This window comes from Dermacentor silvarum, chromosome 3 (assembly GCF_013339745.2).
Source record: "Dermacentor silvarum isolate Dsil-2018 chromosome 3, BIME_Dsil_1.4, whole genome shotgun sequence".
Lineage (NCBI taxonomy): Eukaryota > Metazoa > Arthropoda > Arachnida > Ixodida > Ixodidae > Dermacentor > Dermacentor silvarum.
This window is the reverse complement of record NC_051156.1, coordinates 83,893,225-83,920,160: the sequence shown is the minus strand read 5'-3', so window position 1 is coordinate 83,920,160 and position 26,936 is coordinate 83,893,225. Positions and strand designations below refer to the sequence as shown.

Below are 26,936 nucleotides of genomic sequence, written 5' to 3'. Positions count from 1 at the left end.
AACCTCAATATAACCGAAACCCAAACAATAAATTCTATAATCAGACAAGCTACCAAGGCTGCGCCCCGCCTGCCCAAAAGCACCAGTAACGAACGACTGGCGGAGTTAGGCATGCATAACACCATACAAGAACTAACCGACGGACACCTACAGGCACAATATCTCCGACTAGCCAGTACCTCTACCGGGAAGCATATACTTTCAAAACTCGAAATTCGCATCCCTGCTAATCATGACTCCCTAAAAGCCCTTCCTACAGAAATTCGTCAAACGCTACGCATTCGACCGCTCCCTCGTAACATGCACCCCGACCAAAACCCCGAGCGGCGGAAAGCCAGAGCAGCAGCCCTTCATAAACGGTACGGCGATGAACAGAACGCAATATGGGTAGATGCTGCATGCGATCAGCACGGAGCCACAGCGGTTGCTTACACACCGAACACACCTCCATTAATAAAGGAACTACCCCAGGGAACGGACCCAGAGGAAGCGGAAGAGATCGCTATAGCGCTAGCGCTCGGCAGCTCCAGTGCTACCTACATCCTCAGTGACTCTAAAACTGCACTGCTAAATTATGCTAGAGGCAGAGTTCACCCTGCCACCTTCCACATACTGACCCAGAACCCCCCCCCCCCTTCTCCCGCAGCGCTGAGCTCATCTGGGTGCCCGCGCACTCGGGAAACCCCGGCAATGAGGCCGCCGATTCTTTAGCCCGAGGGTCGAGAAACCGGGCACAGGCGGACCTCATGGGGGGTTTCTCGAGGGAGCGTGCGTGTACCTTCGCTGAGCTCATCGCGAATGTTCGCGCCGAGAGGCAAATATACCCACCGCCCCACTCTTCCCTCACTACCAGGAAGCAACACCTGTGGCGCCGTCTGCAAACGCGCACCCTACCTACCCCATCCCTCCTCTCCCACTACAGACCCATCCCACCTTCCTGCCCTCTGTGCAATGCGCCGAAAGCTAACCTCACCCACATACTTCTGGCCTGTCCGGCTTCTCCTCCCCCTGGCGGCCCGACACCACTCCAAACCAGGGAGGACTGGGAGACCTCACTGCGCTCCACGGACCCGGAAAGGCAGAAGATCGCTGCCATCCGGGCTGCTAGCGTCATGGACATGTTAAACATGAACGTTTGAGTGCGGTGGGGTCGCGCGGGGACCCAGGGGACCTGGCAGGTCTCAAATGCCCTGTCAGAATAAAGTTTTTTCCTCCTCCTCCTCCTCCTCGTGGAGTGCCGGGAAGCCGAAACAGAAAGAAATAAATATTTTCCACAAGCGTACCAATATCATGTCCCGCTTCACCCCATTATGTTTCATGGTGAAGAACCGCTTTTTAATGCCAAAGCAGTCGTCAAATTTTTGAACGATGTGGTCCTGCATGTTATTGCCCAACTAGTTCGTAGCGCATCCTCTCTCCAGAGGATGCCGCTGTAATAGTAGTTTTTTATAGCACATGCCTCCAGGCCCTTGTGGTTCAAGGGCTCTGTTTAGGCAGTAGTGCTTCTTCCCAATTACTGCATTTTAAATATTTTAAATATAGTATTCTTCTTTCTCAATGCATTCTTCATTTCATAGTACACCTCATTAGTCATTGCCATGATTTTAGTACATGTATATTTTACGCACTTTAGAGCGATTATTTTAGGCCCCTTTACAGCCACGCCTCATCTACTTCTCAGAATTCTTCGCTCCACTGTAAACTCACAAACACTGGCATGGCGCTCTTTGGCCATACTTGGCCCTTGCGCCATTAAACACCATACATCATCATCACCAAATAAGATCCGGACACCCGAAAAAGAAGCCGCTCATCTTGAAGTGCGTCGTGCGTCGTGAAGTGCGTCGTGCGGCGGCGAGCCGATTCGGAATACCGTGCTTAGCAGGACTTAGCATTTCCTAGCAAAACTTAACCAAGCGTAGTAAAACCTGAAAGAAGCTAGGTTGGTCACCCGCTCCGCTGTTTACTGCAGCCTTTCTCCACTAGTGCAAGCTACTCACATTTTTCACGTCAATTTTTAACAGTAATTGAGATAAGCCATGCTCAGAAATAAAAATATGAGGAATAGAAGGCAAATCCATGTACAAAGAAGGCAGACACTGATCGTCAATCTTTGTAAGTACACTGCTAAAATTATAGTTATAAGCAGAACATACAACCTGCTCATCGTGTACTCTCCTACCGTCTATTATGAACATATCGGAAACAGAAGAAGAAGTCATCATCCTCCAGAATCTCTCTGGAGACGGATTCATAAAATTAGGAAGCTGTACATTAAAGTTATTCTGTGTACCATTTGTGATCATTTGTTTTAAATTATTTGACACTTCCTCAATGACCCTTTCAGAATTTTAACAAGTTTCCAGGTTTGCGCGATTTTTAAGCTTGCGTTGCCAGAAGAACGTCTCCCGAGAAATCCAGGGACTCCGACGCGTAGTCTTTTTCGCAATCACACAGTAGAAAATATTGTCTTTGAATAAAAGCCACAGATCGTTCATGCTGGCAGTGTTATTTTTAATGTGATCCAGATGAAATTCTAGTGTATCAATTACAGACACGTCATCTCCACGAAAAAAATACTGCCAGGGGCACATGCAGCGACAATACTACTGCTTGGTGATCTGAAATGACGTCTGTGCCATACATACGACATCTTCCTGCATGTTTCCACTTAAAAAATAGATCAAGAACTGCACTTGAATCATTCTGGATTCCAGTGAAATATTTAACTACCTGTAATAAGTTGAAATTAAGAGCAATTTCAATCATTTCACTGTTAATATTTGTGGCGGAGCGTGACGTAAATGTGCTTCAGTCAACATTCGGCAGGTTAAAATCACCGGTTAAGGATAGTTTATCTGCTTCTTTTAAATGGGTGCATATGTACTCTCTTAAGGATTCGAAGTTTGCAACAAGCGAGTTAGGGGGCGTGTATGCGGCACCAAGAATATATTTGATATTGTTAACACAAAATTTGCAGAAAACGATTTCTACTCCCGGGGTGTCTGGCATTCTTATAATTTGAAGGGAATATGTAAAAAAAATGTGGTTGATCCCTCTTATATAGGAATCGGTATAGAACACGAAAGTGAAACGTGTCTTCACAGAAGTAGTGTAATGTTTATTGCACATTGATATATAATGTCTATTGGTGTTTTGTGGCTAAAGCGCCCTTAGGCGTTGATGCACCCACGCTGACGCCTGGTGGCACGTCTCCTCCATCACGACTACCAACGTCGATGACCATGAGCAACCGTCGTGCATATGGAAGCTGCACTACGCTGCACACGCTAGCACAATGCGAAAGACGAAGCACGTAACTGACACACTAATACAACGCGCAAGACAAAGCACGTAACTGAATCCTCACCGAGTCAAATCAGCGCGTACAGCGCGTCGTAATTGCAGCCTCCGCGATCAACTTCAGAAACATTTTCAGAGCTAATTGCGGAGGCCACGCTCCGCTGTGCTGAGTACGGTGAACGCCACCTAGGTGGCGTTGGTAGTGCTTGGTAGTGTAGTGCTTGGTAGTCGTGTAGTGTAGTGTAGTGCTTGGTAGTGTAGTGCTTGGTAGGCGTTGGTAGTGCCAGCGTCCCTTCGAATGCTGGCATCGAGGCGTCGTAGTGCTGAGACCACCGAAGCGTTCACTGTCGGTGCGCGTTAAGGCTGTTTCACATGGCGCGATTGGGGCGAAAAAAATCGTTCTGCCGCGCACGTCGCAGAGCGATTTTCGCTGAGAGCTTTCACATGCGTCTGTGACAGCGCGATTTCCGTCGCAGCGACGCCGAAGGTCGCCCCCTGCTCACGAAGCACCCAAGCCTGCATCGCTAAATAAAAACAACGTGGAAAGTAGTCACATAATAAAATGCTCTTCTTATTATTTGAAAATAGAATGAGTACACTATTTTTTAATGTTTAAATGCGTTGAGCCTTTACGATCGCTTAGTCTGCAACCGCGGCGAGTGAAACGCTGCACAACACAGCAAGTATGAGCGTGCGGCTAGTGCGGCGCGGTTTCGTTTATTACCCCGTTGTTGCGGTAATATATCGAAGCCACAAATCTTCTCCTGGAGGAGTATATGCTTCTGCAGAAGAAGCGACCATTGAGTGTGTAAGCACCTGGCACAATTTGTAGCGATAAAGAGGTTCACGACGGTGACGATCAAGTGGGTACTTGCCGTATGTTGAAGGCGGCGTCTGCTCCTGACCTGGATTGCGTGCAGCTTCTCATTTTAAAGAAATTGTGTGAGCTAGAGAAAACAAAAATTGTACATGAAGCTCCTGAGCCACAGGCGCTGGTGGATACGCTCTGTTAAAACATCATTGAAACTGGTGCGCGATATGCTCCGCTGAGCTTCCAACACGCGGTAAAACAGGAAAGCGCCTATTTCGACGGTGCTTGCTGTTACGTCACGTTGCTCCGCCCACATCGCGCCGATCGCTGCGACTCAGCGACGGAAATTCCAACATGTTGGAATCCCGTCGCGGAGAGCCCGCGGCGTCGCGGCGGTCGCTGAGCGACGGAATTCGCTGTGTCGCTGTGTGAAAATCGCGCCATGTGAAACGGCCTTTAGTGTCATAATGCAGTACTTCTCTTTTCTGCTCGTAGGCGGCGGCACCGCCCCGAGCAAGAGCGCGGGTACACGGAGGAGTGTTAGATATATAAGGCGCGTCTGTGTAGCTCTCTGCAAATGCGTTTGTGGCGCAATGGGTTAAACGCTCGGCGATCTATCGTCGCGGACCGAGAGGTCGTGGGTTCGATTTCCAAATTTTGCATGTTTGTGGAACTTTTTCTTCTGGTTTCTTTCTTTGTATTATGTTCGTGTATGTTCGTGTGACGTATTTCCGTGACGGAAATACGTCAGTGAAGTCTTGGTGGACCCCGGCATAAAACACTTTCGTGTTAAAAGAGTGGCTACGCTCCCTCCTCTTCTCTCGCGGTCTTTGCGAAATAATCTCTAGTTTATCGGGACAAATTTGCTATCATATATATCTTCATTTACACAGCTTTCCGTAAATATTGCAATATCGGAGTCGAGCGAGCAAAGGATGCCTTCAAGCTGTTCTACTGTGTCAATTGACAACGCTGCGGCAGTTAAGGTCTAAGATGGTGAACGGTGATTGGCAACGGTTGGGATGTCATCTGCTCATTCACTTTAGCTTACAGCGTTTGTCGTTTTCCACATCCCACGCAAAGATTTCACCATCTTTGCTGCATTTATCAAAAAACGAAAGAAGAAGAGGAACCGAGGGGCTCGATTTTTGTTGATCATAACCACATAAAGCCAACAGACAATGAAGCCAAGGAAAGCACCGGGGAACTTAAGTGTGGTTGAAATTGGAATGTAGAAAAGAACGAAGAGAGGGGAAATGAAAGTGGACGAAAAGGTAACTTGTCGCCGGCGTGAGCCGAACCCACAACCTCCGCATTACGCGTGTGTTGCACTACCCACTGTGTTACGGCGACGGCCATCAATTCGTCCACTAACTTGGGTATTTATGTTTACTAGATCTAGCCCATCGGGCTAAATAGGATGTTTCACGTCCGCCCACCATGGTTCTAAGTGGCTCTGGCTAACACACCTAGGACTCGATCTAATAAACATAAATACCCGATTAGTGGACGAATTGATGGCCTTCGCCGTAGCACAATTGGTAGTGCAACGCACGCGTAATGCGGAGGTTGCGGGTTCCGCTCCCGCCGGCGACTTTTCGTCCACTTTCATTTCCCTTTTCTTCATTAATTTCCACATTCCAATTTATCAAAGACTAATATAACTTTGGAGCCTTGATCAAGTTCCTGTTGTGAGCTTTGTCATAATTTTTTTCTGATCTTCCGAACTATAGAAAGCGTAGTCCCTTTATGCTTTTTGCACTCTTTCAGAAGCTGAACTCAGTAGCTGAACTTCAGCTACTGTCGAAACTTGCGAGTGGATAAATGAAGCGAAAGTGGAGTATAAGCTGAAACAGAAAGAAACATACGAAACGTATGTGCAATGAATGAATAAATGAATCAGTCAACTTTATTATCGATGGAACAGAAGTGATACAAAGGGAAATATGCAGGACGAGGTCCGAAGGTTACGAAACATATGATGGGCCTGTAATATTTATACATAAAAATTATTAAAGAAGATATAGCAGAAAAACCTGAGTCAATATGAAAGAATTACAAAAACAGCATAAATAAGTCTAGTGATAATTTTGAAAGTCATGGTGCAGCAGACGCGAAATTATTGGAACACGACAGGTTTACATTAAATAAGAACATCCTAGCTTCTGTTGATGAAGCATTATTTCTTTCAGTTCAGGCGTAAATGCATTCCATAATATAATCGATGAAATAACATTGCGTTCTATTTCTCTTAATAAGTGTGTATCTTTGGCAGCAAAAGCCTATTACGCAACGAAAATCTAGTTTTATTAAGGATTGATAACCTGAAAGCCTGAACATTGTCGGTTATAAGTATGCGATTAAAGGTCTTAAAAAACAGTGCAAGAATACTTTGAATATAAAGGTCAGCGATATTGTTATCGCCTACGCTAGCCGCCTCCTCACAGCAGCGGAGCTCAACTATTCGATTACAGATCGTGCCTGCCTGGCTCTCGTCTGCGCGGTTCCGCCCAGACGAGAGAGTTCCGCACGTACTTGTATGGGCACGCACTTCTCTGTAATCAAGGACCACCACGCGCTCCGCTGGCTTTCCTCACTCAAAGATCCTACTGGCCGGCTTGATTGCTGGGCTGTGCGGCTACGAGAACATTCCCATGCAGTCGTGTACAAATCGGGCCGCCTCCATCAAGACGCCGACCTATTCAGTAGACGAACCACCCGCCGACCTTGACACCGATGCCGACGCTTGCGTTTTCTCCGTTTCTCGGCGGCTACACGTCGCCGACGAGCAACGCCGTGATGCCACCTTGCGTGTCATCATGGATCGCTTGGAATCTTCGCCTTCTGATTCTTTCTGGGATGCAGACGACGTAGGTTGGCTGGTAATTCCAGTCGACGCTGGTCTTTGCCACAAAGGACTCGCAATAAGGTTTAATATGGCAATTCGGCACGCCAGCTTTGAGATGATCGTCAGCACGCGACGATACGTATTGAGGGACGGAGAAAAGAGACTGATTCAAGTTTTCATTGCAGTAATAAATTTTGTGAAATACGCACAGTCGGGCTTGGCGGCGTCGTGCAGAAAGGTCAGGAAGATCCAAAGTTGTTCTCATTGGCGAGACGCTGGATTGGCGCGAATAATTAGAAAGTAGGAAGCGTGCAGAATGATTTTGAAGCGATTCAAGAGACGTGATTAGGGATTTAGTTTGGGAATCCCAGACATACGAGCCAATGTTCTACTTTGGATCGGACTAAGGTTTTCTACGGAAGCAGTTTCAATGTTACTGGGGCTTGAGAAAAGCTGCAGCGAAGGAAGCCGAACATGGGAGTAGCGTTCTTAATAATGTATTCGACATGCAAATTCCAGGAGTGATGTTAGCGCCTAGGTACCTGTAGGAAGCCACCGAAGTTAAATGGAAACCATTAATACTATAAGAACGGGAATTAGAATCCATAGCAGGCCATGTTCGTCTCAATAATTTACTCTTCTTAGTCATTAAGTTATATTTACCAAGAGTCACACCAGCGAGCAATGTTACTCAGATCGGTTTGCGAAATGCCTGCGTCGAATAGGTTAGTTATTTTCCTCTAAAGTCCGCAGTCATCCTTGAATATTCTTAAATCTGAGTGGACTGAAGGAGGAAGATCATTGATGTAAATGTGGAAAAGAAGGGGCTCGAGCACAAAACCCTGAGGAACGCTTGATATCACTGCACATTAATGCGAATCGCGTTCATTAGCCACCACATATCTTGCGCGATTTTATAAAACACTATATTTATTTCAAATCACTCGCATCAGTATTACCCGTGTTAAACTTGACGAGCACTACATTATGGGACACCGTGTCAAATGTTTTAGCTAAGTCTAACAATATGCTGTCTGCATTTAGTGAGCAGTCTCACGCTGATAACAAATCATTAGTAAACGCTAACAGTTGTTTTTCCCAGTAATGGCGTTTTCGAAAACCATGATGAATGGAAGAAAAGGACAGGCGATTCACTAGAAAGGCAACTAAATGCCAATGCATTACCTGCTCTAACTGCATGCAAGGCATTGACGTTATAGATATAGGTCTGTAATTTAGGACCAAAAAGACTTCATCAGACTTGTGCACCAGAATCAATTGCCCCCTTCAAGTCGTTGGGTAGCGTGTTCTGTAATGACTAAGGGAAAATAGAGGACAATATAATACAAGAATATGTTTCAGTGGTTTTAAGAAATATATGGTTGATGCCATCAGCAGCAGCAGAGGACAACGCTATTACATGACGGGTAAGATTTTCTATCCCGACCAAGTCAATAGTGCTGCGTTCCATTTTAGAAAAATCAGGAGGATTAAACAGTGGAATGACAGCTAACACATTATTATTCAAGGACAAAGAAATGTTGTTGTGTAACAGAACTATCAGCTTTCAGCCGCATGTCGTGACATTGCGCATGCTTACTGCACTCCAGAACTTGTGAGTGTTAGTAGACAACAAATTTCGTCAAGTTTTATGATAAAACTCGTGTTTTATCATGAAGAGGGTGCGTTATTCCTGTTTAAAAGCAGCAGCACTGAACCATCGCGATATCTTTTTTTTTTTGGCGTTGGGTACTCTACGAATGGGTGTGCACTTATTTGTAAGTTCCGATACCACATTCCTTACTAATAACCAGTTTTTTTTTTTCGAGGGTCGTTTCCCAGAAGTTTTGGTAATAGGCAGCTGGAAAAGTTTCTAGCTCGAAGATAATGGCTTGGAAATCCGCTCTGTTAAAGTTGCGAATAAATTTGCATTGTTTGTAGAGATGGGGTAATTAAAATGACTCAAGAAATTGTATGAGTTAATCGTCACTGAAGCCTGATAAAACCACTAAAGACAAGATAGCATGCGGAGACTGGGTTAGTACACGATCGAATATATTTGCTGACGACGATGCGACTCGAGTGGGTGTGTGAACCATTTGGGTAAAATTAAAGGTAGCGCACAAATCGACAAAAGCAGAACACCATGAGAACCCGGTAGCCGTTGTATGAAGTTAACTGGACCACTTAATTCCAGAAAAATTAAAATCGCCAAGCAGCAACAGTGGTGCATTAGGAATTCGAACAGTAATTTTACATAAGCAATCATGCAAGCCATCGCAAAAACTAGAAGAATTTGGCGGTCGATAACAAGCGCAAAACACCATATATTTGTTATTCAGGCGAATACATGCACAGATCAATTAAACGTAGAGATCAATTTGTATATAATACAGCCACCTCACAACTAAGCCGTAAGAACGATGGCTGACGTAACCAGTGTTGCCAGGTCCCTGTTCATCTTGAAGGTTTCATAAGGTCTTTAGTATAAGTCAAAGAAAATGAGCTTTGGTGAGCATGCCGAAACGAAACAAAACCTAAAGATAAAATCTGCATGTTGCTCGGCCTAATGTAGCGCAATTAAATGGTGGCCAACCGTTACATGTGTGGCCCATGTTTGGCCATTTTGATTGGGCCCTTCTGGGGGAATAACATCGGTCTTACATCGGCCATTCGTTCGAGGGCCGACCTAGGGCCGATCGTTGCTGCCAACCTGGCCGACTTCAAAGCTAGCAAGTCCCAGGACAATTTATAGGTTGGTACCTGTCTGGGCCTACACCAAACCCAGCACGGCCCATGAAAATTTAGAGGTTTGCCCTTGTCTGGGCCTACATCGAACCTTCCACGGCCCCCAAAAATTTGTACGCCGGCTTATGTCCAGGCCTACTTCAAAACTTGTATCCTAGTGACAACAATAAGGTCCTATTCATATCTTATGGACATTCACTGCCAGGACATGGATATCCTAGGCATATTTATTTATTTATTTATTTATTTATTTATTTATTTATTTATTTATTTATTTATTTATTTATTTATTTATTTATTTATTTATTTATTTATTTATTTATGTTACCCTCAGGGTACAAAGTACATTTCAGAGGGGAAGGGCAATTCACAACTGTAAAAAGCAACACAAAGCACATTTTATACATTATAAAGCCATAGAGCAAAACTATTAATAATGCGACCAGTCTTCTTAGAATAACATAATAAAACAGTTGAAGAACAATTATATAACGCGAGAACCAAAACAGGATTCAAAAATCAGTTAGCGAACAACACAAAATTGGTAATAAGGTAATCATCGTCGTTAGGACCTTTTTAAATTGAATGGTATCAGTGACGCCCGTTAGTGATGCGGGCAGGGAATTCAAATCGTTACAAGCTCTTAGAAAATATGACAGCGCACATGTTACTGTGTTGCAATGCGGCGTTGCTACTTTTTGTTGGTGATTACGGCGACGAGAAATGAAGGGTGCTGGTTGAATTCATCGGGAGTGAAGATTAGGGTTATGGTAGAAAATCTTATGGAACAGACAAATGTGGGTGTGCTTTCGGCGGGTAGCTAGTGGGATGACGTTTAAAAATATTTTGATTTGAGTGACGCTAGCTGAACGGTGATAGTTAGCCAAGATAAAACGGCTGCACGATTCTGCACACTTTCCAACATGAGTGCTAGTGTGATCTGTCCACAGTGCCACACAGATGAACCATATGTCATTTGTTGTTGCACATATGCAATGTATAATAACTTTAGTGATGATGGAGCAAGAAAAATGTTTCTGCGAAGGTAACCCAGTGTTTTGTTTGCTTTGGATGCTATATATTCTGTATGTAATTTCCAGGACAGAGTGTTGGTTATATGAACGCCGAGATACCGGTAGGATGTTACGCTTTCAAGGGGCTGACTGTGAATAAAATAAGTTGGACAAGTTGTATTTTAACGACAAACCCTCATAGACTTACACTTTTGAACATTTAGTTCCATAATCCAAATATGGCACCAATCAAGTATGCTAGGCTATTGAGATCCACCTTGCCCTTCCGTGTGTCGCACGTCCCTTGCACGTCCGTGTGTGGATCACGTCCTGCAGGCGTCTCACATGAGCGTCTGGCCTCATTTTCCGTGACATCAATTCCACGTCCATAAGGGCCATCGTGGAAGCATTCTGTGCGCATATTACGGACATGTCCAGGCCTTTTGCGCAGTGTTCGCTATAATGTCTGTTTGCTATAATCTAGGCCTTCCGTCACGTGAAAGTGACTTATTGAAGTGAAGTTTTCAAAGTAAATTGCTTCAGAAAATTCCAGCTGCACACACGATAGCCTGGGACTGTAATTTGAGCATGCGAAAAAGATCATTCTGTTACGAGGAAACTGCAAGACAAAGCCTCGATTGGAGCACAAATATTTACGGGTATGCCGAAAACCTCCACGTGGCATAACTTTAGTAGATCCTTCATAGCATATCCGAAACTAGACGTCAAGAAGATGTCATATTTGTCTACAAAATGGTACACGGACATTCGGACATAATTCGGATGTCCTATGAACGAAGTGTTTTCACGGCGTTGGGTGCTGACATTCTGTAGTTCGCCTTATGCATGGGCCTACATTGTAATTAATGGATTTCTAGCATGTCTTACACTTATGAAGCTGCGTATTTCTGACCGATACCATGCAAGCATGCGCAGTGCGAAATGTGCTACGCCACAAGGAGCATAATAATTTAAAAAAGTAAAAAACAGATATCTAACACAATCACCCGAGATGGTGAAGCTTCGGCCACATAACCTGTGGATGTATCTGCCTTGCATTAAAGGCAACGCTTGGTACCATTAAGGATGTCACAGTATAGAAGTAATCATACGAGAGATAAAATTACATATAGGCAAGAAAATATTGTTGATGCATTATGTAGCACACTGGTTTCGGAAGGGCAATATGCTGCACTCAAACAAGCAAAGAAAGAACTCTTTATTCATATAATAAAGTAGAAAAAAAGCACTTGTCATTTCAATTTTCTTTCAGGAATAATATTCAGTCAAATCTAATATAAGTTAGGCACTAGCGAAAACTTATCCTGGGATCGAAAAGCGCGAAATTGCTTTTGAATGCGCCTGATACAGTACGTTAGCAACGTACTTCGCCACGATGTAGTTCCCCCTTCGCATATCAAACTGTCACTGCCAGCCCTATCACTGCCGGTCTTAATCCAACCTCGGCCCCACGTCTTTTTGCTACTCATGTGCCCACGTAGTTCGCAAACAACCTTGGCCCGATTTTTCTCTGCGATGATTGGCCACGATAGTTGGGAGCCGACCTCCCGCGAGAAGTTTTCCGGCCGTCGGCCAATACCGCTTGGGAGTAGCGCACAAGGAAGGAAGAGTGGAGAAGGAAAGGCAGGGAGGTTAACCAGTTTAGCACAGCTGGTTTGCTACCCTAAACATGGGAGCGGGATGGAGGAGAATGAAAGATGGGGAAGACAGAGAGCACATAGCACAGCACGCTGGCATTTCCGAGAATGGTCTGGTCAACAAAGCGAATTCAGGTGTTTCAGAAGCTCTCCGCAACAAGGCCTAACTGCTAGCGTCACATTACAATCACAAAACCAAATGCAGAACTCAAAATAGATTCTGATATTAAATCGCAGCTAAAAGAAAGGTAGTATGCGTCACCTGTACTGTCAGAACTACATTCCAAACCTAAAACATGCTGCCAGCTGCTGCCACCATGCCACCCGCGGCATCGTGACTCAGTGCATATGGCATTTTGCTGCTCAGGTCGTGGGCCTGACTGAAGGCCGCTGCAGACGCATTTCTAAGGCGAAAAACTGCGAAAACGCTTGTACTATTAGATTTAAGTGCGACTAAATTAACCAAGATCACCCAATTTATTGTGAAGCTCTCCGCTACGCTGTCCCCTATATATCCCCGGTGTTGCTTTGACCCCAAGACATAAACAGCCAACCAAATCTGCTATCGCACTAACCACAAAATCTCTATCACAGAAGTTTACTACAACTGCTGCTCCAGACCCTAGTAACTACAACGCCTCCCTAAGAAGTATCGCAGGGCGCTTTCGTGTATTTAATGCTGAGCGAAGAGCATACTTCACAGAGCGCGAAAACTAAAAAAAAAACTCTAGGCAACGGAAAACGATTTAGCCTAATTATCATGATTGTGGAGCGCGATTAATCGTTAGGGTAGAGGATGTGAAAGGACGCGTGTACGACCTCAAATCTAAGGTAATCTGTGCCTATTTATGGACACTGCAACACAAAGACCTTACAGATGATAACGAGTATGTGTCTAAGAAGCTCACTTAGTACCTTCGAGTACAAAACTTATGTAACATTACGTAGGCAGTTACAAAGATGGCGCAGGGGCTTAGGTAACTATTGCGAATGCTGGAGTTAATTTAACGATTTGGACATCTAGGCCCATCCTAAAAATGTAGCTTCCAGAGTGCAAATGGAGCAACTTATCATTGCAATTCCAATCTGCATCCATCAAAAAAAAACTACACGATGACAGTGGCGTTGTGTCCAACATCTTTCGCTTGGAAATGCTAATGCGTGGTCTCATCAGCCCATTGCAAAAACAAACCCGCAGAGCGATCGAGAAGATTTGACGATTTCGCATGTATTTCAGGAAGTACACGTAATTCGAGTGCTTGGATGACAGGAGAACTAATTTTTGTTAACTTTGCTACTCTGCTACAGGAATCGGACAAGGCATCTTGTTGAACTGCAGCATTGTTGGACTCGGCGACAACTTTCCATCATGGCGAGGCCTTGCAATTGGGGTCGTGATGTCCGGAGCACCCGCATCGTCTGTTATTTTCCCCTCACTGTTCAAGTACGTTCTGGAAGTTCACGGACTACGTGGAACTCTGCTCCTTACCGGAGCGTGTTTGTTGAATGTTCTGGCCTTTGCACCCCTGCTTCGAAATCCGCAGCCTAATCGAGCGGAAGAAACGTCTCAACAGCGGGTCTCGGATGGGAAGTCAGACCTGCTTACAGGGGCAAAAGCACATCACGCGCACAAACGTCCCACTATTCCCACTATTTATGAAAGCAAGATTACCTTGCCAAAAGGCTGCGTGCGCAACCTTTCTTACCCTGTCACCATCCTGGGGCATAAACATTCTTTCGGTGCTCCTGACGAAAAACAAAAGGAAGCCTCTAACATCTTGATAACTACGCCAAACAAAGACTGTCTCCGAAATGAAGCAACAAGTTCTCGCTCGGTGGCTCACATGATGCCGTCACGTAAATGGCCAACCTGTACAAACGACGCTGAGCGAATGAAGCAAGCGAAGCTGCACGGTTTGTTATACTCAATCCCAGCATTGAACCATTGTAGTGAGACCATGGGCGTCATTCAAATTGAGCTGAAGCAACAGTGGAAGACTCCCAAGCCTTCAGATCGCAGTGTTTTCAAATGGAACGCACTGATTGAAAGTGTTCGTGAAGTGGCCGCAACTCCGCGAATCTACGCAATCGCATACTCCTTCTACGCGTACAGTATTGTTTTAGACACGTTCCTTATAGTTAACGTCGACTATGCTGTGGACATCGGAATTTCCGAAGGAGATGCTGTGCACGTAGTTGTGCTCTTCTCAGTGACAGACACCCTGTGCCGGTTCCTGATGCCCTGCCTCACAGACCGCAAGCTGCTCTCAACTGCTGCCCTCATAGCAGCATCTAGTCTTGTCGCTTCACTTCTCGCATGCAGTTTTACCTTTATCAGGGGAAAAGTAGGCTTCTGGGTTGTGGCGCTCGCACTGGGGCTACCAATGGGATACATCAACGTCGGAATCTCGGAAAGCGCGTCAACAGTTGCCGGAGAAGATAACCAGCCCATGGCTCTTGGTTTCATGTCTACGGCGGCGGCTGTCGGCTCCTTCACGGCACCTTCGTTAATAGGTGATCAGCTATTCGCAATATTTCGCTAAAGGAAGTACCTGCACGAACTTACCCACGTATACTATGCCAGAGGTTGCCTGCCGCTGACACGTCGATTACGTTGCCCGTGATTAATGCCCCGACCCTCCGGTTGCTCATCAAAGCGAACAACATTTGGCACGGATTTGCGTGAGCGTTAGAGCTGTTTTGGAGCCCATAATATTATTGTTACTTCAGCAAAGTATAAGCTATTTTTCTTATCATCTAAGTTGACCAAATTTCTGAAACATCCCTAAAATGTTCTCGTGCAACTCGTGAAAATAATGCGATAAACTTTTTTGCTGTGTTTGGCCAGAGAACTCATCATAGAGTCGTTCACTGCAGGGATTTAAATCAGAGCTGGTTTAGTGGAATCAAAGATATTCGCCAAATCTACAATGCTTGTAGGATAAACACGTTGAGAGAAAAAAAGAACGACAGGACACGAATGAATGTGGGGCTACTGCTTAAGATTTACAATCCAAAAATTATTATCATCATTTTCTGCAATATGCGTGGCTTTAAAATATTTGAATTGGACATAATACCGATGATATGCGAAGTTAGAATAACTAAACTTACTTGCACACCATTTCCTACAATACGGAGACTTTTGTGGGATTTTTTACGCAACACTGCAATAGATGTACTAGTGCGGAGGAATGCCTTTATATGCGCACATCTTCTGATCCTATGTTTTTTGACGTGAAAGGCGAACTGCCTCGCGCCTTGTGACACGCTGTAGTTTGCAGCATTGCTGGAAAATTCATATGCAGCCCAGTGTTTTCTAAGTGAGAAATAATAATACGCTCGCCAAGTTGATTTTCAGCGAATGCCCATGACTTTAGAAAAGTACTCTTAGTTTTACTGACGCGGCCCATTATGACTTCGAATCTCAGAAATGGTATGCCACAAAATCGTAGCAGACAACTAAAACATGTTTAGAAATTACCATTTTTGATTTAGTTTAAGCTCTCTCGTACGGAACTCATGAATAATTACACACAACAAACATGCAAAAGAAGTGCACATTTGTGTACCTAACATAAAGTACAGCATATATGGTAGTGGTAGCTATAATTACGTAGCGCTTACAAAGAAAAATAGTTCATGAAAAATTTCTTGCGACACAATGCTTTACGTACACCAGCAAACTTTGAAAGCGCCTCGCGTGACTAGAATTTTTTTCGCTAATACTATACTTGGAATAGGCTTTGCGGAGACTATGAGGTATGGAAGTCTTGATCGTATTTAACGTGTGCCAATATCACCCCGGAAGCTACCTTGGATCCACCCAATTCCGGGGAGTCAATATGTTGGCAAGCTAGGTAAGTCACGTCTACACTACCGTTGAAACAGCTTTTATGACTGCGGTCTAATAACACGCGGGCCAGAACAGCCAAGTTCAAAGGCAACTGACCATTTACAAAAGTGTTCTGTGCATGAGCAAGAAGTATTTTCCAACCAAACGTGCTTAAGATGGTTCATTTTGCCTTCCGAATGCATAGTCGACATGTGCCTGTGCTACTGGTTGAGGATGAAACCTGAACGTCTTCGCAACTTCTCTTACAAATCACGTCATCACTACTCAGAAAGTAGCACTTTCGTCAGGAACAACTAGCTTTTATAGTGGGGATATATCATGTTGTCCATCCAGATTTTGGAGTCCAGCAGCAATCGAAGAGGGCGCGCACTGTGTCACAAATCGTAGTAGGGATTTCGATTTTGCGTAAACTCTTAAAAAATTGCACCCTTTGGGCTTATCTTGGCCCAAAATGACAATTGTCGCCCTGCGCGCCTTTGTATTCTTTAATGCTACATGCCCGGTACAGGGGTTTATCCAGAATTTCGAGTTTGGTGGTGGGGGGAGGGGGGAGGGGAGGGGTTACCAGAATGCAGAGGGTTGTAGATACGAAGTTGGTGGTTATGTCTGTTGTTTTTAGCAAAGGCAAGGGGGGGGGGGTGAAGAGGTCCAAGGGGCCAGCGCTCTTTTTACCACGCTGTTTTAATGAAGGCTGAATGCTTCTTTTTTTTCAACAAATGGTGACGGAAAAGCTTATTAACAGTAGTACACTATTAACATTTTAAGCAAGCATATTCACACATGTTACAAGGGAGTTCGTCCTTGCTGGTGCATGTAGAGCTGATGTTGCACAAAATATACTACAACGAAGTTGGGGATAGGCAGGTGGGCACGAACGAACACGGCATAGAAGGCGAAAATGTGTACCTAGTTTAGGGGGATTATAAATTTCATACTATATTTAAACACCCATGGCATTCTGTGACCACGTTTGCAAATTGCAATAACATAAATGACAGCGTTTAGAGTTTTCGTTTGATTGCACAGTTTCTTTCTATGCAGAACAAGGTGAAGCAAGTACTCAATCTACAAGTCTTCGTAGAACAAAGTGCCGATGTTTCCAAAACTAAGTACAAAATCATTTTACACAGAGATCTAGTTGTGTTGGTATAGCGGAGAATAGAGGCAGCTCCAGTGCGACGGAGTGTGTACAGCCGAACTTGGGTATACCCGTGAAATCCCTAGCCCGGTACTTCCAGGCCATGAACGACATGCGTGTCATCAGCGTGACATAGCATTTTCGACAGGAAAGTAGCGAGTGCCGAGTTTTCAAGAAAGGAAACGCAAGCAAGGCAGATGACGATTATCGTTGTGGGCAATGTAAGCCGCCAGGGGGTGCAAACTTTTTCAAGAGTACGCAAAACGCCACGTCCAGTTTGCGGCCGTTTGTACTGATCTAGGGTTCTGTCGTAAACCCGACTGGCTGCTTCCCCTAACTTTGCGTAAGCAAAATGTAAAGGCGACGGACGTGCTAGGTTAATGAACAGCGAACGCGTCTGAGGGTCTGAACATCAGACGCAGCCGAATGAAAACTTCAGCGTTGATATCAAAACGTGAGCGGAAAGTGACAGCGCAATCTCGCATAAAACCAGTAATTAATTTCTGCTCACGGAAACCACGAAAATACTTCGCGCTGTCTTACACGCTCCGAAACCTGGTAGCCCCCACGTGAAGGGGCCAACGACTTCGCGAAACACGGGAAACGGCCGCCGCACAATACCGTGCCACGTGAAGTTAAAACCTTGAGGCTAGTATAAAAAAGTACTGGATTTTTACGCACAGAAACCGCGATCTGATTTCCAGGCACGCCGTAGTGGGGCACTCCGGGTGAATTTTGACCACCTGGGGATCTTTACCGTGCACCCAATGCGTGGTAGTGTGCTAGTAGCGACTGGCCAGCAAAGTTCATAGTAAAAACATCAGGCTGCCAAAGCATGGCAAAGGTGTGCAATATCGCCGCGTTCAGGGCAAGACTTGCAGATCCGTTTTCGAACCACGCGCTCAAATTTTTGGACGATTCCCAAAGCACGAACACACGACTGCACTAACTCGTCAGTCCGTGAAGTACATTTCCACGACGAATAAGCCACTTGTTTTTGCCTCTGTACTCACAGCATCCAAAACGCTTATGCGGCGCGAGCATCGATGCCGGCGGGACCACGAGAAAGCACACCACGCGTCTCTTCTTTTAGGCCGCGTGGTAACAAAAAAAATTACACCATCTGCCCGTAGGGGAACCCTGAGTAGTACGCGAAGCAGCCATGGGGTCGACTCAAGTTCCCATTAGTTTTCAGATCGGCCTGTCGCCGCTGCCGTTTCGTGGCAGCGGCTCGAGCCCTCTTCTCCGCGGCGCTTTCCACGGCGCTGACACTGGCGCTGTCCGCGGCACTCATCGCGGCGTTGCGGGAGGAGAATGAGAGGACGAAGTGAATCATGATGAGTGGGCGAAGCACCGGGGGGATCATTCGGGCAAAACGCCAGAAGCGTTCTCCAGAACCGGAAGTAGAAGCGGAAGTGAAACTGTAAGAGGAACCGGAAGTTCAAACGGAAGCGGAACCGGAACCAGAAGCCGGCTTCCGGTTCCGGCTTCCGGAAGCCGGAGCTTGGCATACATATACTATACATATACATACAAGGAGAGGAGGGGGAGGAGGATGTGCATGCGCAGTGCGGGTGTGGACGCCGCACGGCGGATTGAGGGAGGGAGTGAGATAGCCCCGACCATAAGCAGCTTCGCGTCTAAAATCATTACCACGGGCTTTCAGCGCGGCATTTCAAAGCTTGCAAATTGGAGACATTACCGCTTATGGTACACGCTGCTTTACTTCTCCAAATGTGTCCCCACACAAGCACTAAACAGACACAACTTCAAGCATAGACTTCAAGGAGCTTGAAAGTAGAACAGGCGACGGGTTCCTCCCTCTGCCGGCAGGTCACATGGCAAGTAGCGCTCTCGATGACGATGCTACCATTTAAAGAACGAAGAGTTGCTGCCCTCTGGATGGCTATGCTTTCGCTAGTTACATGCGTCGAACGCAATTGTCCAAAACCCGACGTCTATGACGTGTATAGGCGGGCGTCTGCCAGAATGCCACGAAAAATGCAGAGTATATGCTTGGGATTTTTGGTACTAAGAGGCCGATAAATACAGTGAGCTGGAGCTTAATACTGTGCCCTGTGGTGTTCAGCAGAATCTCTGCCTGTTTTTCGCGCTCTTAGATTTAGTGCTGGGACGCATAGTTCTGTGCAAAGTTGGTATGAATGTATGTGGCAATAGGCGTCTACAATGACTTCACCGCAACACACTTGTGTATTGCGGTGAAGCACTGCATTGCGGTGACGGGTAGTAACACCGCCCTAGTTCCAGCTTTGATGTCCCCGCTACCATTAAGATACTGCACCGCCCGCTTTATTATAATCTCAGGTGTTCTCGAACTCTTCGTTTGCCGGTATTATTATTGCCACATGCTAAATGGTCTCGCCACAATACAGATCTTTAGTGAGGTGAAGCTGCCAAATGCTTTCACAGTGTCAAACCTAACAGTTTTAGAATGACATGGCCAATATATTAGCACAGCCTTTGACTTTAATAACTTTATTAAGACTGTCAAACTAATCTTGCAGCATAGAAACACAATGTAAACATCCTAAGAGTTGATTAGCAGGAAATACAGGCATGGCAAGCACAAATCTAGTGGCCAAGAGTGTGGTGAAGTGTTTTAATATTACTAAATATTTTAGCATTGATGCACGTTGACCAGACTTACTGCGATACTGGTTGCTTTACAATGAAAACAATGGCATCAGATAAGGGGACGCAATCAACTTGTGTTCTGTAAGTCATATGGGTCCTACCAATTCTCAAACCGGGTTCTTGTTCACGCATGCTACTTGCATCCTCTAATCTCAAGCTCTCTAATGTCACAGCATAAACAGAAGCTGTAGCCATAGGGCTTTGAACTTCACAACTCTAATTTTGTGTCTTCTATACTCATTGCAACCTAAACATTACGCTGCCATGATAGCATCTGCCTAGCTCAATGCTACATTTTGCGACAAAAGCAGTGCTCACTCAGAGTTGCCTCTTTTAATATTTCCCCCCAGAATCCTTCAAACAGTTCATTTTTTAAACCTGGAGCATGTCATGCCTCTCAAGTAAACTGCTTTGTACTGCACCACGATACGCGACAAGAAAATTAACCATGCAATAAGCTGCTAGAAGTAGCTAAAGAGAGCAAAATCTGTGTAAGTTAGCTAAATTTGCAGCTCCTAAGGTTGGTTATTATTGAATTAGGGCAAGGAAGGAACATCTTGACTAAACATGTCTGCAATGTCTGCAAACAAAATTTATTGTAAGAAAATGCATGTAAGTGTGCGCAGTCTCACGAAAACAAAAGGAAAGCAAGTAATTGTCTTAAAGATATATAATCAGTTGCCCTTCTCCATTTTTTAATGCACTGTAAGGGTTATCACAATCAAACACGCAGATCCAGCACAGTGTTGAAATCTAAATGCCGCGAAGCTTGTCCGAGTTGGTGAGGTTGAAGCACTAGCAAACCACACGAGCACTGCATCATTGCTTGTAGCGGTTTGCTCTCTGGGTCAAAGATGTAGGCGACATGTGGTGCTTGTTAAAGGAAGAAATGTTGCTGAAAGGATGAGATGAGAGGTTTTGGAGAAGACAGCTCCATGCAGTGCTGCTGCGATGTCTTCAAAGTGTGTCACTGGTTAGCGGTCGGGGACGGTGGCGTCAAACACTGGTAGTTCTCGTTCAAGTGCCAGTCACCTGCAGTCTTCTTGGGTACTATGTGCAACGGACGTGCTTATGGGCTGGAAAATTCATGCACGATTTCTAGTTCCAGCACGTTCTCAAACTCATAGCAGGCAATCTTGAGCTGGTCCGTAGCTAGGCAATGTGAGTGAGCATACGTAGAAGGTCCAGTAGTGACAGGTGTATGCACAAAGAAATACATAACATTTCTAAATGCATCTAAGGCTTGAAGCCGCTTGTGTCACAGTGGTGCGTCCATTCCGGTTGATTAGCCAAGAATGAGTGCTGTCCCAGTATCATATACCCTTATGCCGAAGTTGTCTACTATGCCAAGCAATAGGCAGCAGCAGGTTGTCCCAAGGCAGCAGCCCAGTGGCCCAAGTTTTCAGGAATACATATAGAGATAAAACAATGACAAATGCCATGCCCCGGAGAAGCAGCAAAGAAAGTATCGTAAAAAAACTGGAAACAAGCAAAGAGGGTGATGAGTAGGGAGCTAGTGGTGCAAGGTACTGTACAGTTAAAACATATTCAAGAAAATGAAAAACAGCACGTTGTCGTAAATTTTTCAGAGCTTGAGCGCCCACATTACTCATAATTTTTATACAAACAGTGGGTTCTCTTGTGTGGAAAACTATAAGACAACAGTGATCTCTAGCCATCATGCCTTGTGTAAACCACCTCCATACTATGCCTTCAGATTTCTTAATAGTACCATGCTACTATGGCCTCTGCTGCCCGCGACTACGTTCCTCTCCCATTGGCAGACATTCTGTTGAAATAAGAGGGCCAATTATCTGCTCTTTCCATTGCATGACCTGTCCAACTGCACTTCTGTTACACTCAACCGGTATATTGGCTACACTCATTTGCCATCTAATATGTTGGGTACAAATAGTGGCGTGGAGCAGAGGTAGAACATCCGGCTTCAAATCTGAAGGTCGTAAGTTCGAATCCTCCTCCAGTCCACTACAATTTCAGCCATGGAGTGGCGCCTGACACCGGCAAAAAATATATATATCGCCGAGAGCTAGTGGGGCTATACTAGTTCAGGTACAGCCAAACTAGGAAGGCCCACTAAGCTTCAACAAAGTCACTCCCTCACCAGAACAGGAATTGGCCTCCATGGTGCAGTATTCGGCCGCACCTCCCTCATGACTCCTGCAATTACCCATGGCCCTCAGTCCCCAGCAGCGGCGGAGCACCTGACCAAGGCGGTGGTCAGACCTGCGACGCGGCAGAGGGTGCTAAGACTCTCTAGGCCCGGACAGGCCACCAATGGAAACTGAACCTGGCAACCTTTAACACGCGCGCCCTATCGAGTAAGCCTACCTATCAGGGTTATTTGAAGAATTATCAGGCATTGCCTAGGATATTGGACTGGTGAGTCTTATACAGTGCTAACTCACGGCCACGTTCTCTGCTGCAGAGGTCTTCCAGATAAGAGCGAATTGGAGTAGGATTTCTAGTCCATAAGGACACAGCGGGCAACAATGATGAATTCTACAGAATTAATGAGAGGGTAACCGTCGTCGTAATAAAGCTGAATAGGAGGTATAAAATCAAGGTAGTACAAGCGTACGCCCCAACCTCCAGTCACGATGATGAAGAAATAGAACCGCTTTATGAAGATGTTAAATTAGCAATGAGAGAGGTACAAACCCGGTATACTGTAGTCATGGCCGACTTCAATGCAAAATGGGGGGAAAAGCAGGCTGGTGAGCGAGCAATTGGCAACTACGGCATCGATTCTAGGAACGCTAGAGGCGATATGTTGGTAGAATTCTCGGAAAGGAATAGGTCCCGAGTAATGAATACCTTTTTTCAGGAAACGTAGCAACAGGAAGTGGACCTGAAAAAACCCTAATGCAGAAAGAATAAATGAAATAGATTTCATACTCTCTGCCAGTCCCAGCACAGTGTAGGAAGTCGAAGTATTAGGTAGGGTAAAGTGCACTGACCATAGGTTAGTGAGTTCTAGGATTTCTCTCAATTTAAAGAGAGAAGGAATAAAATTAGTCAAGAAGAAATAGGCTAACCTAGAAGCAGACTAATTCAGGCTGGTGCTCGCAAACAAATATGCAGCTTTGGAACAAGAAGATGAAGACAAGATAGAAGTAATAAATGAAACCGTAACTAGGCTGATCTCAGAAGCAGAAATTGAAGTGGGAGATAGGGTACCAAGGCAACCAGTAGGGAAGCTCTCCCAAGTAACAAAGGACCTAATAAAGAAACGGCAAAACACGAAAGTGTCAAACTCGAGAAATAAGATAGAATTCGCTGAGCTGTCGAAAGTGATCAACAAGAAGAAAGTAAGGGATATCCGAAATTATAACGTGAAAAAGATTGAGGAAGCAGTAAAATGTGGACACAACATGAAATCAGCGAGGGGAAAACTTGGCATAGGACAAGGCAAAATGTATGCACTAAAAGATACGCAGGACAATATCAAAAGCAATTTCGATGACATAGTAAAAACAGCGGAATAATTCTTTACTGACCTGTACAGTGCCCAGAACAGCCAAGCTACTTTCATTTGAAGTAATGATAGTGAACAGTAGTGAACAGGATACAGAGGCTCCTTCTATAACTAGCGATGAAGTTAGTAGGGCCTTGAAAGACATGACCCGGGGAAAAGCTGCTGGAGAAGATGAAATAACAGTCCGTTTAATCAAGGATGGAGGAAATATGCTTGAAAAGCTTGCGGCCATTTATACGCCTCACGACTTCAAGTGTACCAGAAAGCTGGAAGAACTCCAACACTATGCTCACCCATAAGAAGGGAGCCGTTAAAGAATTAAAGAGTTATAGACCCACTAGCTTGCTTTAAGTATTGTATAAAATATTCACCAAGATAATTTCCAATAGAATCAGGGCAACACTTGACTTCAGCCAACCAAGAGAACAGGCTGGCTTCAGGAAGGGGTATTCTACGATGGATCATATCCATGTCATCAATCAGGTAATAGAAAAATCTGCGGAGTACTATCAACTTCTCTTTATACTTTCATATAATATGAAAAAGCATTTGATTCAGCAAAGATACCAGCAGTCATAGAGGCATTGCGTAATTAAGGGGAACAGGAGGCATACGTGAATATCTTGGCAAATATCTACAAGGATTGCACAGCACTCTTGGTTCTCCACAAGAAAAGTAGAAAGATACCTATCAAGAATGAGGTCAGGCAATGAGAAACAATCTCTCCAATGCTATTCACTGCATGCTTAGAAGAAGCAGTTAAGCACTGGAAAGGCTTAGGAGTGAGGATCAACAGCGAATATCTCAGCAACCTTCGGTTTGCAGATGACATTGTCCTATTTAGCAACAATGGGGATGAATTACAGCAAATTATTGAAGAGCTTAACCGAGAAAGTGTAAGAGTGGGGTTGAAGATTAATATGCAGAAGACAAACATTATGCTATTTATATCCTGGCAAGAGAACAAGAATTCAGTATTGCCAGTCAGCCTCTAGAGTCTGTAAAGGAGTACGTTTATCTAGGTCAATTACTCACAGGGGACCCTGATCGTGAGAAAGTAATTTACAGAAGAATAAAATTAGGTTGGAGTGCATACGGCAGGCATTGGCAAATCCTGACTGGGAGCTTACCACTGTCGTTGAAGAGAAAAGTGTACAATCATTGCATTCTGCCGGTGCTAACATGTGGGGCAAAAATGTGGAGGTTGACAAAGAAGCTCGAGAACAAGTTGAGGATCGCACAAAGAGTGATGGAACGAAAAATGTTAGGCCTAACGTTAAGAGAAAGGAAGAGAGCGGTGTGGATAAGAGAACAAATGGGGATAGCCGATATTCTAGTTGACTATAACAGGAAAAAATGGAGCTGGGCAGGTCACGTAATGCATAGGTTGGATAACCGGTGGACCATTAGAGTTACAGAATGGATACCAAGAGAAGGGAAGCACAGTCGAGGACGGCAGATAACTAGGTGGGGTGAAGTTAGGAAATTTTCAGGTGCAAGTTGGAATCAGCTATCACAAGACAGGGGTAATTGGAGATCACAGGGAGAGGCCTTCATCCTGCAGTGGACATAAATATAGGCTGATGATGATGATACGGAGAATACTAAAGTGCCTATTATATATAAAATAAAATATGGCGTTGCTTAGCGAGATGTGTAGGAAACTTGGCATGAAATGACCTTTAATTATTTAAATGCCTATGGCCCTTTCAACTACCCCTGCTTCATGAGATTTTCGTGCAGTCAAGTCCTCCTTGAAGCGCTTTGTACATCATCCAACACTCTACGACTAGTTCCTCAACTGAATCACAACTCAACTCGGTGTATGGAATTGCTGTCGAGGATAAATCATTTAAGCTCAACCCCTCCCACTCCGGTAGTCGAGGTATCACGACCACTCTCACGTTTAATTCCCCGGACACTATTTTACAATATTTCTGATTTTACAGCATAAGCTGTTATGGGCTCATTCCAATAGCCGTTTCGGGTCGCGATGATGCCCCGCCGCCGCCCCGCAGCCGCTACCGCCGGAAATGGAGAAAAAAGTACCCGCTCTCCGCCGGGATCAAACCCAGGCCCGCTACGTGGGAGGCGGATACTCTACCACTGAGCCACGCAAGCGCTTGCTATCCGAGAGCGTGAAAATGTACTATAAACGTGCCCTATTCCAGCGCGCAGGCGCAGACGACGAGATGCGATTCAGACGCGGAACGCAAACAACGCGGTCCCAAGCCTCCGCCGGTATGGTGGCTTTATCTAGTTAAGGCGCCGGCAAACGCAGCCTTTCAGACACTGTAAATTTTGCTGCCGCCTTAACTGGTGGCGCTAACATACCGACAGACGCTCGGGATCACGTTGATTGCGCTAGATTGGGTGCGTTGCAATGGGAGCGAATGTGACAGCCGTAGTTGCATTTGGGCAGCTTGGCTGGGCCGAACGGCGCTAGCCATCGGCGATGGAACGCGTCGGCTCGCACGCGCGACGGCGTCCCAAGCGCTTTCCTGGCGCATTCACTCAAATTACTAGGTTGTACTTTCGAAATGCTCGTCTAGCTTACGCTGTGACTGTGTTGCGTGTGCCGCGCAGGCCTGGCATTTTTTTTAGAACCTAAGTGTTTTTTATGCCTTTCTATTCAATTTTATGCTAAAACGACTCGAATTTGACACTAGGATCAACAGCATTCGCGCTTTCTAGCTTTCCTGTAACATTTAGCATTAGCCTATCGGCTCTAAAACGTTGTCGCTTGGAATTTACTCATGCTGACTTCTCAGTTTTGCTCAAATAACGCATTTTGCTGTCTGCTTGTGCCTATGAAAAATTACTGAAGCCAGTCAGCATTCTAGTGTCACAATAATAGACGGTCATGCCAGGAGTACAATTCATTTGCTCTGTTTGCATCAGCCACATTATCCAGCCACCCTTCACTGAAGTCATTTATTGAGAAAGCGTGTTTTTAACTCATTCCACTATTACCTGTGCCTTCGGACCTGCAAGTATTTCCTAACATTGTATCTTGTTTTCGCCCACTGCAGGCCTATTCCGGGACACCTGGGGCTCGTACGATGGTCTTTTCTTTTTCATGGCAAGCACACTGGTGGTTGAATCTGCCTTGTTCGCTGGACTTTCAGCAATCGACTTTCGGAAGTCCAAGCATTTCAAAATATCATCATAGATTTTTATACATTTTGGTGAAAGAGATTTTATTGACATTTTCTCGCTTGTGTGTCACTGCACGTTCTGACATTCTACTAGCTAGCGTCAAAGCCTATGTGCACGACGCTATATGCCTGATAACTTCGGAGACATCGAACTGCCATATTTCGCATATAATCTAGCTCTCGCACATGACCACCGACAATTGTAAGTTTAGACATTTGTCCTTTACAGTTTATTAAACACCATGCCGTGGT

General features: G+C 45.1%; 2 protein-coding genes across 3 annotated transcripts in view; one reads left to right on the top strand and one right to left on the bottom strand.

Moving 5' to 3' along the window:
- Nucleotides 1-26,936, bottom strand: part of LOC119445548 (uncharacterized) — a 381,600-nt gene that overhangs the window by 223,578 nt on the left and 131,086 nt on the right. The window lies entirely within an intron of this gene.
- Nucleotides 14,023-26,849, top strand: LOC125943863 (uncharacterized). Its single transcript, XM_049663396.1, has 2 exons — nucleotides 14,023-14,895; nucleotides 26,559-26,849. The coding sequence occupies exons 1-2, from the start codon at nucleotides 14,226-14,228 to the stop codon at nucleotides 26,696-26,698; spliced, it is 810 nt and encodes a 269-aa protein (XP_049519353.1). The 5' UTR covers nucleotides 14,023-14,225; the 3' UTR covers nucleotides 26,699-26,849.

Bases quoted from the DNA above. Each gene is read 5' to 3' on its own strand.
- LOC125943863 (XM_049663396.1), top strand. From the start codon at position 14,226: ATGATGCCGTCACGTAAATGGCCAACCTGTACAAACGACGCTGAGCGA. The intron at 14,896-26,558 runs GTGATCAGCTAT...CGCCCACTGCAG, and splicing joins CACGGCACCTTCGTTAATAG to GCCTATTCCGGGACACCTGG.